General features: G+C 29.6%; 1 protein-coding gene and 2 pseudogenes across 1 annotated transcript; 1 reads left to right on the top strand and 2 right to left on the bottom strand.

Moving 5' to 3' along the window:
* LOC104736314 (transcription factor RAX1-like) lies at positions 4572 to 6414 on the bottom strand. The gene is made up of 3 exons (XM_010456277.2): positions 6192 to 6414; positions 5951 to 6080; positions 4572 to 5533 (listed from the first exon to the last, which is right to left on the bottom strand). Exons 1-3 carry the CDS (start codon positions 6325 to 6327, stop codon positions 4801 to 4803), a joined length of 999 nt encoding a protein of 332 aa, XP_010454579.1. The 5' UTR covers positions 6328 to 6414; the 3' UTR covers positions 4572 to 4800.
* Positions 10461 to 11450, top strand: LOC104738118 (annotated as a pseudogene).
* Positions 13180 to 16743, bottom strand: LOC104738117 (annotated as a pseudogene).

Here is a 17974-nt window from a genome sequence, read left to right as displayed (position 1 = left end):
CAAATCAATATGGAAACATAAGTTATGATATATTTAACCACACATTCTATTGTGTTTTGAATATATTCTATCTTTGAATCCTTTGAAAACAAAGAAAACAATAATTTGATTTCAGTTTTGTTTTCCAAAACCTATGAGTTTTGATTCTTAACGTAAGAAGAACTTTCGATTGACATTTATTTAAATATTATAATTAATATATATAAACTTAATAAAATTTTAAAATATTACGAATATATAAAATTTAAAAAGTTTAAAATACTATATAATATGGTTATATAGTAGATGTGTTATAAAAAGAACATGTTAGAATTAATACAATATCATTAAATTTGTGTTAACACGGGTTAAATCCTCATTTTATTATTTGTCAACACTACTAATATTAGAATATTTGACATATAAAATCAAGTTGATTTAACTAAGATTGTGTAAAATAATTAAATCTTTAGGAAAAATGTGACTTACTCACCGCATATAAATTACTTATTATGTATTTAGATCCCTTATTTTTTGTTATAATGATTAAAAATCAAATAGAATCTCAAACACTAAACAAAACAAACTAAATATAACAAAAGAATGGGCATGAAGTGTATTGCGGGTTAAAAAATTAATATAAATATTTAGCCGTACAAACAGCCGGAAAATTTAGTTATTTCTTTATTTACAAAACATCCAATATTTAATAAACAAATACAATATAAAATATAAATAATAATAAACAAACTAATTATATGCACGTGGTGTACCACAGGTTATTTAAAAAGGTAAAAAATCAATACAAAATAACATAACTAATGATAAAGTTACAAATACATAAGGAGTATTCGACATAGAAATAACGAAATCCTTGGTACAACAAAGACTAGTGATTTAATCAGTGTTCTAAAAGTCGTCCTCGGCGGCCGTCGAGGCGGCGAGAAGTCGCTGGGCGGTGGTGACCCGCGGCGAGTTGGCCAAAATTGGAGAGAAAATCAGTCAAAATTTAAAAGTACCTAAAACTTAATTTTTGTGTTAGAGATCCATGGAAATGAAGGTATTTTTATGATATTTAAGTCTTTAAAGTAAAAAAATGATGAAAAATGAAAGAAATACAGCTAGACCGAAGAAAAAAAATACAGCAAGTTGGCGGCTATTAGGGTTTAGTGGAGGAAGAAGACACTTCAATGTAATTACAAGTTTATCCCTTTTGTCTAAGTTAAAAAATGAACTAGAATTGTTCCCTAAACGACTCGAACCCAGGTTACAAATAACAAACCATCCCTCTTTACCACTATGCTACGTGAAAATACGATACATCTAACACTTTGTCACTATATAACCTAGATATGTATCTAAAATATATAGTTTTGCTAAACGCCTTCTACCGCCTAGTAACCGATTAGTCCCCGACTAAACTGTCTCGGCGCTAGGCGCTAGTCCACCGCCCAACTAGCGCCTAGCGCTTTTTAGAACACTGGATTTAATAATTTGGGAGACTATTTCGGATCAACCAAAGATCATTGAATAGTATTGTATGTTATGACTTATTGCTATAAATAAATACTTGGGTTGAATTGATTAATTTTATAAATAAAAGGTTATAATAATTATTAATAATTGAATAGGAAGAGAAATATTTTTGAACTAAAAAATATAGTAATGGATTTTTAAAAAATCAACTCTGTTTTTAAAGTAAGAAAATGGAGTAATGGATATAAGATGTTCTTAAGGAGCGAGCATCTTAATGAGATTTCTTTTGTAAACTTTTATCCTCCGGTTTGGACAACCAATCTTGGAGTTATTTTCTAGATTAATGTTTGGTTGGAAAAAAAAATTACTCTAACTACTTTAAATGTGGGCAAAGAAACTCTAAAAACAACTTATCATTTTTTTGACAACTTAGTATTATTTATTCTATATATGTAATATATATAATATATTAATTTCGTGTTTTAAAACTAAAATCCTATACATAACACATATGGAATAGTATTTGACATGGCATGGAAGAGATTAGCATCAGTGCATCACGTGTTTGTTTGCATATAGGTAGGTGAGTTATGGATAACTAAAATGTCCAATGTGCTGTCGAGTGGAGTATAGCGTAATGTTTTGTTTAGCTTTCATGCATGAGTACTTAGGACATTTACTATCCGATTAATCAAAACTAAATCATAAAATACACAATAATTTAGTCGAACATATTATACTGTACACGCGGCACAAGGCTGAAATTAGTAACACGACCGAAAATAGTATTATCTCAAAACCTAATCAAATCTTAGTTTACAGAACACTATATCATGAAATAGTTAAAAATGGAAAACCTCTTGTAGCTCTGCTGTTATATCTCATAAGGCCAACTTAAAGCCTCCTGGTAATATATTCAGCAAAAACACACACAGAACACAGTACTGTCACTTTCAAGCCTTACCGATAAAATTATGTCAGACACATTTCTATTAAAAAAATTTACGATCCAAAACCATAATTTCTTAAAGCCGCTATGACATCAATCGACAGATGACCGTAAACCCCATATGATCTAAGTATCTAACTGGTGGCGAATGCTAAAACATACCTTTCGGGAAATCATAACCATGTCATGTGACGCAAAACAATTCTCTTTGTGCCACAAACCATATATAGATATTTGTTTCATTATCATATGTGTTATCTCCTACTCTCAATCTACCTACTTAATCCAAAAACAACACAGCAATGTTGGAGATGCAAAATCTGAGTTTGGGAGAGAAGAACGACCCATTTAGACCTTTTACGGCTGTAAAATATGAACTAGTCTGATAATTGACGTTAAAATGATATATATACAAATAAAATTACAAGAATACAAATTATGCTTTGAGATCTCGCAGAAGATCTAGAATGCAGGTTATTTATAAGCTTGGAACTAATTGGTGGAATTCCACAGTTGATAATTAATTATCAGGTTCATATATATAGATATCATTGCTATATATAAAAAAAAAGAAGATATCACTGCTATGATCTGCAGTTCTGCACACTTGTGAGCTCCATGATAAATTCAAGTAGTAAGTTTCTTTCGTTCATGTTATGTTTTTTTACGTATCCTTTTACTTGTAGTTTACAGTGTATTTTATCAAAAATACATCCGTAATCAAATTTTTAAAGAAATTTAAGTTAGGTGAACAATTTTTATACAACGGGCCTACGGGCTTATAAGTCCTAGTTCTTTCATAGGCCTAAAATAATACCTCGGCCCATGGAAACGTGATCTCACCTCAGATCTTATAATCCGACTGCTATTAACTCATCATCCAAGTTTTAGACTCACTTTGGTTTTATAATTTAAAAAAAATAATAATATAATCCGACTGCTAACGAAAAAACGCATTTATTACTCTCTCTCTTCTATTATACAAGATTTTTTTACTTAAAAGCACAAAGTTTAAGAATTATTTTAATTTTTGAAATAAATAAATAAAAACCTTAAAAAATTCTATATTTTGGGAGAGAGAGTAGTATATACTGTTCGATTTTTTATACCTATTTTCTTATAACTACGTGTAACATTATTTTCCCTAACGTATTTAATTATTTATTATTCATAGTTTCCTATTTATATTTTTAATAGAGAATAAACAGGAAAAAAAAAACAGTAATCGAAGGATATGGCGCAAAAAGGAGAAAAATGATGAAGCCATCTGGGAAGGGTATATATGTCAATTAGAACAGATGAATATTGTATGTATTTCCATCAATCAATTTGCTTCTCCTGGCCGCTCTCGAGTCACTGACCAAAAATGATGACTTTTATACACAATCCTTTGTTCACTCTCTCTCTCTCTCTCTCTCTCTCTCTCTCTCTCTCTCTCTTTCTAAAACTAAAATTGTTAAGTTTTTACACTAAATTTGTAAGAGTTTGTTAATATAACCAAACACTAAAATTTGTAAGAATCTATATCAGTATGTAACAAAAATATTGTAAGTAACTATGAATATTATATTGCAATTGTAGCTAAAGATTAGTTATATTTTTCTTCACATGTAAGATATTTTATCAGTCTCTAATAGATTGATATTTAGATTATTTTACATATATTAAAAAAAGTTATAGTTTTAACTATAAATTAATTTATAATTATTTTTTGGTAAAAAAGAATATATAAACTTTAGATAACATAAAGTAAAAAATCAATTTAGTTTTTTAGATACAAGAAAAAATCCTAAAACATCAATATATTAGAGATAGAGGGAGTATTTTTTTTTTTTTTTATTATGAATATTTTTCGTAGGTTAAAATTTTGAATATGTTCGTAACAGTGTAACGATATACGATGCTTTAAATGTGTTTGTCTTTTAGGAATTTTAAATTATGATAGAAAATGTAGATGTGTGAGTGTATTACTATCAGAATTTTCTTTACTATTTATAGCCTATATATGCATGAAATGGTATAGTCTCATCTAATTTTAGAAACAATAACATGCTATATGTGTGTGGCCTGTGGGCGTGTGTATGATCACTTACTTTGTTCCAAGTTTTAACTAAAAGCTGATATGATCTACTCATTTCGACAAAAAAAAAAAATGATTTATCTCTTCAACCATAAATACATATATCCTTTTGAGTTTCATCAAATCAAATCTCCCATTGTCTCTTCTTAACTAGAAATCCAATAAAGAGACAACAATAAACAAAATACAAAATCCCTTAAAACTGATCATAGTCTTTCTCTCTCCTCCCATACCCCATCAAATCTTTGATATTACTAACAGTCAGTCCAAAATATATTTATATAAGAACTTAAGAAGACAAGAGAGTCTAGAAGAACTAGGAGTAGAAATAGGGCAAGCACTTGTGTTGTAGGAGGCTACTACTGCTTTTGTTCTCAGCTAGGTTGCTTATCGAACTTGAAGATGAACCTGAACCACCCATGTTTATGTTAGAATTAGTGCCTGTTCCACTAATCATTTGCTTCAAATCCCCATGCCCATTGTAGTAATTATGATACCCTTGTGTGAAATCCCCACTGTACCCTTTTGTCCTCTGGTCAATGTGGTGGTCTATCATCATCATCATCATTATCTCTTCTTGCTTCATCATAGTCTCTGATCTCTTTCCATTGACGTCTGAAGAGAAACTGGTGTGGTTGTTGTAGTGATCGCTAATATTGTTGTTGAGCAAGAAACCACTTGTGCCCGAGATGTTGCTGTTGTTGCTGTCCGAGAGAGACAAATCTTGAGGATAATTAGGGTTACTATAAGGAAAGACCATCTGTTTTTCGTCAGCTTCAAAGCCATTGATGTTGGAGATGAGGTATTTTGTTGGGTCTTGATTAGAGTTTTCAGCGTACGGGTTATAAGAAGAAAATGGGATTGTTGCTGATGAGCTTAATGGTCTTTTCACTTCCTGAGAATTAGGGTTTAGATAAGGAGAAGCCATGGCTGATGATGAATGAGAGGAAGAAGAAGAAGACAAGAGCTTCTTCCTTAGCTTTGTATTCCAATAGTTTTTTATGTCGTTGTCTGTTCTTCCCGGTAGATGAGCTGCTATTATTGACCACCTACAAATTTCAATTCATGTATATCAGTAATTAATGTTGGAGAAAAATGTTGCAATCTAGATGAATAAATGGTGCTCGTAGTTTTTGACTAAAATTATGAATAAATGTGGCTCGTAGTTTTGACTAAATTATACTAAGCACGTAGTGAACTACTTTGATCGTTAGTTCCAAAACGACACATAAATTCAAAATATATATAGCTACATTTTAATAAGATTAATTAAAAGAAAGTGAAATAATCTATTCTTTAAACCTATTTGAGTAGATAACTATTCAAGAGGGACCTTCACAAGCAAATGGACAACAAACGGATATCAGCTCTGTATTTTTAGTGAGGATCTTAATTAATATAATTTTCTTCTTATAATCAGAGATTATATAGTTGTATACATAAATAAAAATATTTCAATAGAGAACCTGCTTCCAATGGCAGCGAAGAGGCTAAAAATGATCCTGTCTTCTTCCTCAGAGAAGTCACCATGTTTTATGTTTGGTCTCAAATAGTTAAGCCACCTCAATCTACAACTCTTCCCACATCTCCTCAAACCTTAAACCACAACAACAACAGAGAATGGCATTAGCTCTTGTTTTGGGATTAGAAGCTCGAAAAGGTGAACCAGGAGATTGGTTTTAACTAAGAACATGTATATGAACTTACCGGCTTTGAGAGGGAGAGAGATCCAATTTCCACCATTACCATACTTCTCAATGTAATCTCTAAGCTTAGAGTCTTCCTCAGGGGACCAAGGCCCTCGCTTCACTTTTGTCTTGTCGCAACATGGAGCTCTTCCCATTTCTCTCGTTAGTGTGTTGAAGTTTGATAAAGAGAAGAAGAAAAAGAAAAAGGAGAGAAATCGTTATCTCTTACTTGCCTTTTTTTAGGATTGAGCTTTTGTGTTTATGGAGGAGTGGTTGAATTTGTGCCCTTTTAATAAGAGACTTGGATTTGGACTCACCCTATCAATTATTATTATTATTATTATTATTATTATATGTAGAAGTAGAACCAATAATTTTATATTTCATTTTTTTTCGAGAAAGCTATGGGTGTGGAGAAGTCAACATGATTGACATGCATGCATATTCATTGTGCCTGTTTGAAAATTAGATTTTTAATTTCTTCCTTTAAAGAAACAAAAGAAAATTCGCGCTTTGTTTTGATGAAAATCAAATTAAATCAACATATGACTGTTCAAAAAATAAAGTTTATGTGACCACTCTTGCTTCTTCGGTTTTAGTATAGCTCACTCCTCTTTATCTCTTTCTAGCCAAATCTTTGTTATCTTTTTTTATTATCAGGGTTATTGTGGTACCTGTTTGTCTTCAAGTTTTATTCTTTTTGTAGATGTATAGTAATCCAAAGTTCCAAACAATAGATTTAAACGATCTTTTTTATATATTTATCATGAGAAGTGCAAAATATTCAAAATCAGTACTTTGTGTTGAGGCTGAAAAGAAAGAAAAAATCACTAACGAAGACCATCAGCAGGTTCCATGATTTGATCATTCGTCAAAATATACTCTCATAATTGTTCATATTCAACTTTTTTTTAATTCAACTATAGTTTGTTTTCATCATGAATTTCAAAAGTGAAAAGGAAAAAGAGTTCCCAAGTGGTAGTGATATTACACGGATAAAAGAAAGAAAACATGTTAGATGAGGAGACTGCATTGGACGGACCAGTGAACTATATAGAACTGTCTGATTATAAAGTGACAAAAAAACAAAAACTCATTTTTGTGATATTCCAATTACCAAAAAATTATCATCACGAGTTGACTTGCCAATGTTGTTTTCATTATTACATTTAGTAAAGTGTCAAAAGAACCCTTCATAATTATTCATTCGTACAACTTTGATGGACACTTGCATGCATGAATAAATCGATAAATATATTTTACACATATATAAATATATTTATATGTGAATTTCATGATGATCAGGTGTAAATTTGGACCGACTAATCAACTTCGGAGATAATGACCCATCGATGGGTATGTATCCATATACTACAATTGATAGATCGACTGTACATTTACATCATTTAAGGTACATGTGTTTGATTCACGCAGACACAGTCGCACACTCATTTCCACAAATGTGTAAGTAATATGTATGTGTGTGTACAAATGGCCAAACAAAAGTTTCCAGATTCGTGGTGTACTCCTTACATTTGCTAAATTACATTTTTATGTGTTATACGGAACTTAACTGTATGTGTTAGTTACATTTATAGTCTTTTATTATCCGTAAGATCCTATATATACATTTGTAGTCATATGTGCATTATAACTTGCAGATGTTTCGGGGTCATGAAGACATGAAGCATGTTATTAAATATGAACTAGGTGAAACTTGGAAGCAATAGTTGTGAATTGCAAGTCATCATCTTTGGCTTTTAAACTTTGTCGTCAATCAATATTGCATCAATAAAATAAAAAGGATACTCCTTAGTCCTTATAAACATATTTAAAAAAACAATATAGCGTATAATTGCACGGTATCAAATCATTTTTATATTGCATTGATATAAAGTTGATTTACTTTTTACATTGATACTTTAATAATCGAGGTTTATAAAAGCGATATCATCTACATTAATACTTTATACGCGGAAAATTATTGTAGCATATAGTTGCATGCTAACAAATAGTTTTTATATTATACCCAAGTTGGCTACTAAATTTTGCAAAAATATTCTACTACACTTTTCATAATTTATATGGAGTTCAACTCACAGTCTTTATATATATACTAAAATAAAAAAAAAGTTTGTGAAATCTTGCTGGTGAACAAAATCTCGATTGTGTAAATAATCTAAAATTGGAGAGAGATACTGGCCTTTGGTGGTGATGTTCAATGCATAAGAGAGAAAACAGTATTGTCCCATTGGTGTTCCATGGTTTGCAAGCAATTACATAATAAAGAAATATAGAAATATATATACTCATAATTATACCACAAAATGTATCATTTAATATTTCTCATGCGTCACCTCTCTTAGCCAGGCAATTGTGATATTATCTGGTTTGATGATCATTATTATAATTTCATCCATAAGAACTTTGAAATTATTATTATATGCGTGAAAAAGCAGTAAATATGAAAAAAGCAAATAAAATATAGGCTGATAAATGGACTGTAAATGTTTAATGATATATGTTTGTGACAAAAAAAAAGGATTTTCAAAAATACCTCTTTTCCTATTTAACTTTTTAAAAATATCTTTTTATGTTGGTCATTTTAAAAAATACCATTTGTCTATAAATAAAATCACTAAATTCTAAACCCTGAACTCTAAATACTAAACCCTAACCCTTCAAAACTATATCTTAAATGTAAAATGAGAACTTAAATCTAAAAAAAAAATCTAAAAATTAATTTAACATATTGAAATTATGTAAAATAGAGTAAAAATGAAAATATTCAAAAAAAAGGGTATTTTTAAAAAGTTTATCCCAAAAAGGATATTTTTAACAAACTCTCAAAATAAAATAAAAAGACAAAAAAAAAAAAGAATCAATTTTATATATTTGATTATCTGTGAAAAAAAAGAATTACGTTAAGTCAAACTATGATTGGATGCTGAATACCAAAAAGACAAGAGTCTTTTTCTAGTTTGACTCTCAGTGTATTATAACTTTGGTTTTTCCTCAACGGTTGGCAAACTAAAGTGGACAAATTACTGAAGGTTTTTTCCAGGCTGTTAAACCATTTTCAACATTAAATATATATATATATATATATATATATTTAAAAAAAATTCTAACAGATATTGTCAACCTATTATAAAATATGTTACCTAATACTCATTATTTCTACTGCTACAAGTATACATTAATAAAAAATTCCAGCAGTATATATCTTTGATACTTTCTAATATGTTAAAAAGAGATTTCATGGAAGGGTAATAGATTAATTTACCCAATTAAATAGTTTATTTTATATGCTTTGTTATTTCTACATAACTATGTTATATCTAATAGAATATTTTGATATTATGTACTTTTTATGCATAATAAGTTTTATGAGAAAATATTATTTTAATGTAATCATAATTTACTCTCATATATATTTTCCCCCATTTTTCTAATCTTATTATAAGAAACAAATCTCAACAAATGGTGTATTAATCTCATATGTTATATTTTATCAAAACTAATAACCATAAATCTATATAAAATTCTTAAACATATATTATACTGAAAAGGGAACCTCAAATCTAATTAGATCAATTTTAAAACACACTTTAAGATTACATGTAAATATACCATACCATAATAATGCAAATACTTGCTATGAGTGGGTTAATACCTCAAATTTTACCAATATAAAAATATGCTTACAAGGATTGATTTAGTATTACTTTTAGCAGGAAAATAAATTTTGAAATTTTCTATTAATTGGTGTGTTTTTTTTAAAGCTTTCCAGTTTAGCCTGTTTGAGTTGTTATTATTATTAGAGTATCCCAAAATTAGTGACTTAAATCAAAATAATGTCCTGCTATAGAAAATAGAGAAAATAGGTGTATAACATGGAAAAAAATCTTGTGCTCTCGTGGTAATTTTCTATAAAATTAGCTCATAAATATTAAATGGCCCAAAGGACATGAAACAACATTAAGAGGATTGCCATATCACTACATAAATAATATTTAAAAAATTTGTCCCTTTTAATTTAATCTAAACATTACCATACATATAAAACTTTTTTGTTATTTAAAAATTAAAAAATGAATATCTAAAGATTATGTGCATCAAAATATTTACTATAATCCAAAATTGATTTTTTTGGACTAGATATTTTTCCTTGCTTATTCAATTTCTCTTTTTCTTCTATAATAAATATATGTTGTTAATTTATGAATGTACCTATATATAAGGTGACACAGTAAAAATGTAAAAGACGCTCTTGTCAACTTTCAAAATGACTATAATTCCAAATGGTTTAAATTCTTATGGTGACGATAGTATGAACATTCATAGTTTTCCTCCCATCGAAACGAGTTCCAACTTTAGGAATTATGAGTCTAAGAAAGTTGAGTCAATGTTCGGTACTTCTGGCTACACAAACCATCATGCTTTATATTCTTCTTTAAATGTCTCTTCATCTTCTTTCAATTTCAACAATTCACATGTGGCTTATCAGATGAGAGAAAACATCGTTTCTACTTTCGGGATGCCTTCCATAACTCAAATCCCAAATAATCCTCATCTTTCTCAAATCTCCGTCACTCAAACTATTACAAATAGGTAGTCCGCTATTATTCCAACCAATAATCTGATTACTGCACAAAATGATTATCATCGTGCCATAAATTCGAACATTTTTAATTCTTCATTTTACCCTCCAAATTATGGTGACAAACAGCAGAAGATCTTGAATCCAACACCTCTCAATACTGTTTTTCCACATCAAACTTTTGTTTATCCAGCACAGTTAGATATCTTTTCTTGTTCACCAAAATATGATCATGACCAAATTTTCCCCCATCATCAACCACCGAAGAAACGATATAGACCTACCACATATTTTGAAGAAAATCTTGAAAGTGTTAATTCTGAAGAAAATTGTGAATATGATGGTCGGATACATAGTTTACCATATAAGAAATATGGTCCATATACATGTCCCAAATGTAACCATGTGTTTGAAACTTCACAGAAGTTTGCTGCACATATATCATCAATTCATTACAAGAATAAGACCATCAATGAAAGATTTAAGAGATACAACACGAGGAACAAAAAAAGATTATGCAAAACAAACCAAATGATCCATGAGGAATGTCGCAACATCCAGCTAGAAGAGAGAGTTGTAGAGCAAAATGGAGGGAATAACAACATCGCAAGCGATCCTGAAGCTTATCAACATCATATAGTTGTTAAAGAACCAACTTATGATATATTTCATTAATATATTTTTTAAATAAAATTTATGTTAATTTAAAAAATAATGACTTATTTCTTTTAGGCTTTTGACATATCCTCACCTTAATTAGTCGATGAGTTATTTAATTAGTAGGACTGAGACTCAGAATTTGTGCCAACAAATTTTTTTTTAGGTAATTTTTTTCATTTTAAATGTATGGTATAATTGTGTTTGTTAGTATATGTGACACCCCTTTTTTAAAGAATTGCGCAGATGTTCAAAAGAAGTCATTTTACACTTATCGTTTTGGTCAAGAGTCCTGAGAAAACTTCGGAGTTAAGTGTGCTTAAGCTAGAGTAGTTTCAGGATAGGTGACCTTCCGGAAAGTGATTGTCAAAACTGTGCCTGTAAGGACAAAACACAAAGAAAGATGGGACCCACTAAGCAAGGTGGGCCCATGGGACGGGATTGGACATAGGGCTTACTAAGCAATGTTATGGTCGGGGTGTTAAAAGTGGTATCAGAGCCGAATCCAGATGAGTGTGGAGCCATGAGGGCTCACACCGTCAGGGATGACAGTCTTGGTGCGCAACGATGACGTTTCGATCTGCTAGTGAGATGAATTGTGACATCCCAATTTCAAAGACTTGCGGAAGAGTTTCAAAAAATTGATTTGGTCACTTATATCACTAAAGTGTACTTATCTTTTCGGTTAAATGTCCTGAGAGAACTCTAAAGTTAACCGTGCTTAAGATGGAGTACAGTTTCATGATGGGTGATCTTCTGGAAAATGATTGTCGGAATTGTGCGAGTGAGGACAAAACAAAGGAAAATATTATGTGGTAATTTGTAGGGTCGATAAACAAGTTTTTAAAGTTTTTTGGACTTAGCAAACCGGCCGTACAATATGGTTGGATCCACGGGACAAGAGTTGATGTGAGGCCCACTAAGCAAGGTAGGTCCATGGGCGTGAAGTGGACATAGAACCCACTAAAAAGGTAATGGTCGGGGCGTTACACCATAATCGCAAATTTCTAATAAATATCATGGCATGCACAATTATGCAAGTTACCCTATAATAAAAATGGAACAAATTGTATAAATTTTAATTTTAATTTTTGTTTTAATATAACCAATATCTACCAACCAATATATCTCTAATAATATGTATATACTCTAACATATTACTTATTATAATAACATGAAAATAGAGCCAAATTTTAATATGTGATTGGTCTATGTCAATTTTGAACACATGAAAACTTTAGTTATTAAGGAATTTGTAAAACCAATAATATGCGGTTGGACTGCCAGGGTGTTATAGATAGTAGATAAGTCTAAACATGCAAAATTGAATATGTTTTTTCTTTTCTTTCTAACCTAACATTAAAGACGGTCGAGGTTAGTGACAAATGGGTGTTAACAACATACACATCTTTATAGTCAATTTTCATGTTTGACGAGAAAAAGCTTTAAATTGTATAAACCCTCTTAAAGCTCTACTCGTGTATGGGGATAAATAAGGAACTTGTTGATTATAGTTGTTGATAGTAGTTCGCGAGGCTGAAAAAGTAAAGATGGATTATAGCATTAGTGACGAGAGGAGTCGTTGGATTTATTGCAACAAAAAAATATTTTTCTTTTTTTTGCGCAAATAAAAACAAAAGTTCAAAGGTTGAAAAATTTGATATCATTGCAACAATCCCAAAATAACTAATCAAGATTAATCATCAAGATCACATTGTTTTGAAATGAAATGTTCTATACATAAAAATCATGGACCAACTCTCGGAGTACGACTAAGCTTTCCTTTCATCCAATGCATAAGCATTTGCATAGAGGCTTTCGGCTGATCCATCGGAACCATGTGGCCAGCATCATGAACCTTCAAAAAACATACGAAGGCTAGTTTAGTTGTGTTACATCAATAATAGTTTTACTTCAATGGTTTTCAGATATACCTTAATAAAAGTTAGAGGACCGTAATGTTTCAGTAAACCGGCTTCTTTACCATCTACCAAGAATGGTACATTTTTTGCTGATTTGAAATCCTTTTGGCCTAACCAATTCATCTGGTCAACCCACCTAGAGTTTCCTGTATAACCAAGAAAATCAATCAATTTATTAAACTAGATTGAATAAGAATAAACTGGGAAAGTACCAAAATGTAAAATCATTATGACTCATATTATGAACCAGAATTGATAGTATAACACAATTTTGAACTATAAACCTAGAAAAAAACCATTGTCAGTTCCGAAACCATAAAATTTATATATAAAAAAAATATGGAGACCAAAATATCTGATCAATCTCACCAAGCCAATTGCAAATGAAATCATATTCTCCGGCATAAATTAGTAGGTTCATTCCATCATTGACAAGATCGGGGATCTTGACCTCAAGATTAATCATCCAATCCTTTGTCATTGCATCATAAACTGTTCTACTACACGACACAAATTCGATGTCTCCTACTCTACAAGGCTTTTCGTACGTTTTCTTTGTTCAAGAATGTTTCCATCTTCGAAAAATCATAACACAATTCTCCAACACATTTCTTCCTCACGTCGTAGTACTTCAAAAAAAAAAGTCAAATCTTGTAAAGGAAATTAAAATATATATATATATATATATATAAAGAAAAATCAATTTGAGGTTTTTGATGCTTACATTTGTGCCTGTTTTTACTGCTAATATCGTAGATAAGATGATGTCGCAAACTTCAAAAGCAGATTTACAAGCTAAACCACCATCAAGATCTGATATTCAAAAAATAAGATATTTTCATAAAAGATCAAAATCTTTTAACTCGAACAGTATATCTAACAAATTTTAGAAGAGTGCTATATATTGAAATTACTGCATTTTTTGATGAGACTTTGACACTCGACGTAGTCTTGTTTGATACCCTCGTAATCAGATTCAGTAATCAATTTCATTTGCATAGTCTCCATACGCAGCATATTGGATTTCTGGATTGGTTAGACCATTACCAATCGCAAAACCCTGATTTAAACCAAGATTAGTCCATAAATTTTAATTTAATTCCTCACATGTGTTTGAATATTAAAACAACACCCTTATGTAAAAAAAAACATAGAAAGAAAAACTCGATTAAAATAATAAGGGAGAAAAACTAGATTGAACCAAATTAAGAGCTTATTACTAAAATAACTCATAAAATGTGAGGGTTATATGAGTTATTTTTTTGCTTAAAATACCCTTTTTGCTTTGTTAGGAAAACAAATAAAGTCAAATTTACCCTCCCAGAATTTTTTTTTAAGAAAATTAAAATATTTTCAAAAATCTGTCGGACTAGTTGTGACAGATTTATTTGTCTATGTCAGATTTATTTTTGCACAACCAATTTATTTTTGTATGACAGATTTTTTATGACAGACCTATGTGAATATCAGATGTTATGGCAGATTTGTTTATGTTATAACAGTTTTTTTGTTTTCCTCCAAAATTCTGGTGTTTGATAACAGATTAATTAGATGTAAAATGTAAATACAGTGACAACAGATTTATTTTAAGTTATAATTTTTCAGTAATATTGTTATTAATTATATTTTTATAAATCATATTATGAATCATATTTTTTTAAAATCATATATTTAAAGCATATTTTATACATTTTCATTTTCCTAAATCATATTAAAAAATTAACATCATATTCAAAATCATATTTTTATATATTATATTATATTTTCATAAATCTTATTTTAACATTTTTTATATACATTATTTTTTAGTTATAATTTCATACATTATATTTTTTATAAAACTTATTTAAACTATATAGTCTTAAACTTCATATTTTTACATCATATCTTTATACATAATATTTTTATAAACAATTTGTATATTATTTTTATACATATATTTTAAATCATATTTTATTTTTATATATTATATTAAAAAATAAACATCATCCTTTTAATCATTTTATATTTTGAATTAATCATATTTTAAATCAAAATATTAAACACTATAATTTTTAGGTTTTTCGTTTTTGTTCAAAAAAAATTAAAAAAAAAACAAAATTTCTGGGTTTTTAGTCATTTTACATAAAAATGGTGTCATTCTAGTTATTGGATAGGGTAGAGTGTTAATCTAGCAATTAGTTGCCAAATTTGTGTTAAACTGGTATATTTTCACAAATAATAAATACAAAATTAATAAAATTCTAAATTTCTTAGAAACCTCATGCATCAACTAACCTTAAGGTTGATTGGAATTCCTTCCTTTTTTTTGTTTCCACTGTGAACACGTGAAGCGAAAGCCGGAATGTAATGACCAGCATACGATTCACCGGTAATATAGAAATCATTCTTTACAAATTTTGGATGCTCTTTGAAAAAAGCCTACCAAAATTCAAAGATATAACCCAAGTCACTACAATTTCAATAACAATTCTTATAACAAAAATGGGAATACCAATAACAATCGAACCTGTAAGAAATCGTAAAGGACATTGCTTACACCAGCCTCGTCATGCCGGAGATCGCTTTTGTCGGATGTGTAAGAGAAACCAGTTCCAACTGGCTGATCTACGTAGATTAAATTGGATACCTATTAAAACAATATTAAGAAGAAAATTATGTTTATCTTTTTGTCGTAGATAAACATGTTTCTTGTGTAAGAAATAAAAAAAATTAATGAACCAGACAAACCTTGTCCCAACCAAAATCATTCCAAGAGAGAGAGAAATCATCAGAGATCTTGAACGGACCATTCTCATAGAACATAGCAACACTGCTACTGCAACCCGGTCCACCTGATAACCAGATCACAACCGGATCGGTACTGCTGTTTCGTGACTCAAAGAAGAAATAGAACATCCTGTGAAACCAAAATCATCAAACACAACAAAGAAAAAAAAAATTCAGTTCAAAGCGTTCATATCAATACTAACTAGTAAACTAAACACGATTAGAGCAAAACATGATTCGAAAAAAAAACTAATTTGAACCGGTTAAGGGTTTTACTTGGCTGATTTTGAATGAGGGAGGCTGTAATAGCCAGCATAGTGGCCAAACTGTTGGACAGAAGGACCCCCAGAAACGTTTTGGACACCAAATGTCGTTGGAAAATCAATTTGGCTCTCAACGAGTCTTGGAGCGTCGGGACTACCTTTTGGGATGACATTGACGTCATACTTAGGCGTTAGATTGAATGAACTGATGAGCATCTTTGCATTTAGGCTCGACAAACTCGCAGATGATAAGAAGCCGTATTGATCGTTTAAGATCCTTCTAGAAGTTGAAAGTGAAAAGTGAGAAGATATGAAAATCATGAGGAAGAAAGGGAGAGTAAACGTTCTAGCCTCCATTTTGTTTCTTTGTATGAGAAATGGGGTTTAAAATGTAAAGTGTGGTATTTATGGGGAGATAACTTAACCATTGTTGATTGTCCATTGAATTGGGTCAGAGAAAAATAAATGGTAGATATCTTAATAAAAGTGTTTTCTATATTATATGTATTTGGTTTATTAATTATGCCAAACTAATTATTTCACTCAAATTAAAAAGGGAAATTTTCAAAATAGTCAAAGTTTTATATAAAAGTTAAGAATTATAAATAGTATAAATCTAAATGTTTAAACTTAACCAAATAGTATAAATCTAAATCTTTAAACTTTACTTTTAAACCTTAAAAACTTAATATCTTATTTCACTCAAAAATTGAATTATAAGATCTTTAAATAGTGTAACCCTTAAATCACAAATACTAAACCTTTACCCCTTAAAGTTAAATTCTTAACACTAAATATAAACAAAATGATCTATTTCTTTAATTTTTAAAATTTTAGTCTATTTTCAATTAATATTTTTGCCTTTTGTAACTTATATCTTTTATGTTTGCCACCTAAGTTTGACAAAAAAAAAGGTGAAAAACAAAACCAGATCTGAATAGTGAATTGCAATTTTTTTAATGATATCCATTCAATTTTGATACATTGTTTCTCAAAATTCAGATTTATTATCTTTTGTAAATATTCAATTCACTAAAATCAAAGTAAGATATATGCATGTATATATATATATGTATGCATCTACTACTAATTAAACCCGCATAATCATTAGATACATAAAAATTTGTAGCTCCTATTACAACTAATTAATTGATATGAATAAATGTTAAACCGTTTCATTATCCAAATAAGGTAAACACGAGTTTGAGTGTTTCATTCCCTATCTATATTGATAGAGAAGCATTCTTGAAAATTATGTTGACATGTCGTCGCCAGAAAGCTGGAGCCACAATTTAGCTAATCACTCTTATTAGTTAACATTAATTATAATTCATGTCATTATATATTACATTAAAAAAAGTTAAAACAATTTGTTTATTACACTGTTCAAACTGTTTATTCAAATCAATTAATTAGTTGTGATATGTATCTACAAATTTATTTGTATCAATTTTTTAATTGTACAAACTGTTTAAAAAATAAACTCAAAAAGTTTAAACAAATTATCATAACTGTAGTGTTGCTTGTATTTGGGATAAATTGATACAAATTAAAAATGAAAGTTGTAACGGTTGTATGTGATAACATG

The sequence above is a fragment of the Camelina sativa genome, chromosome 13, assembly GCF_000633955.1.
Source record: "Camelina sativa cultivar DH55 chromosome 13, Cs, whole genome shotgun sequence".
Taxonomy (NCBI): domain Eukaryota; kingdom Viridiplantae; phylum Streptophyta; class Magnoliopsida; order Brassicales; family Brassicaceae; genus Camelina; species Camelina sativa.
This window is presented reverse-complemented; position numbering and strand designations above follow the sequence as displayed.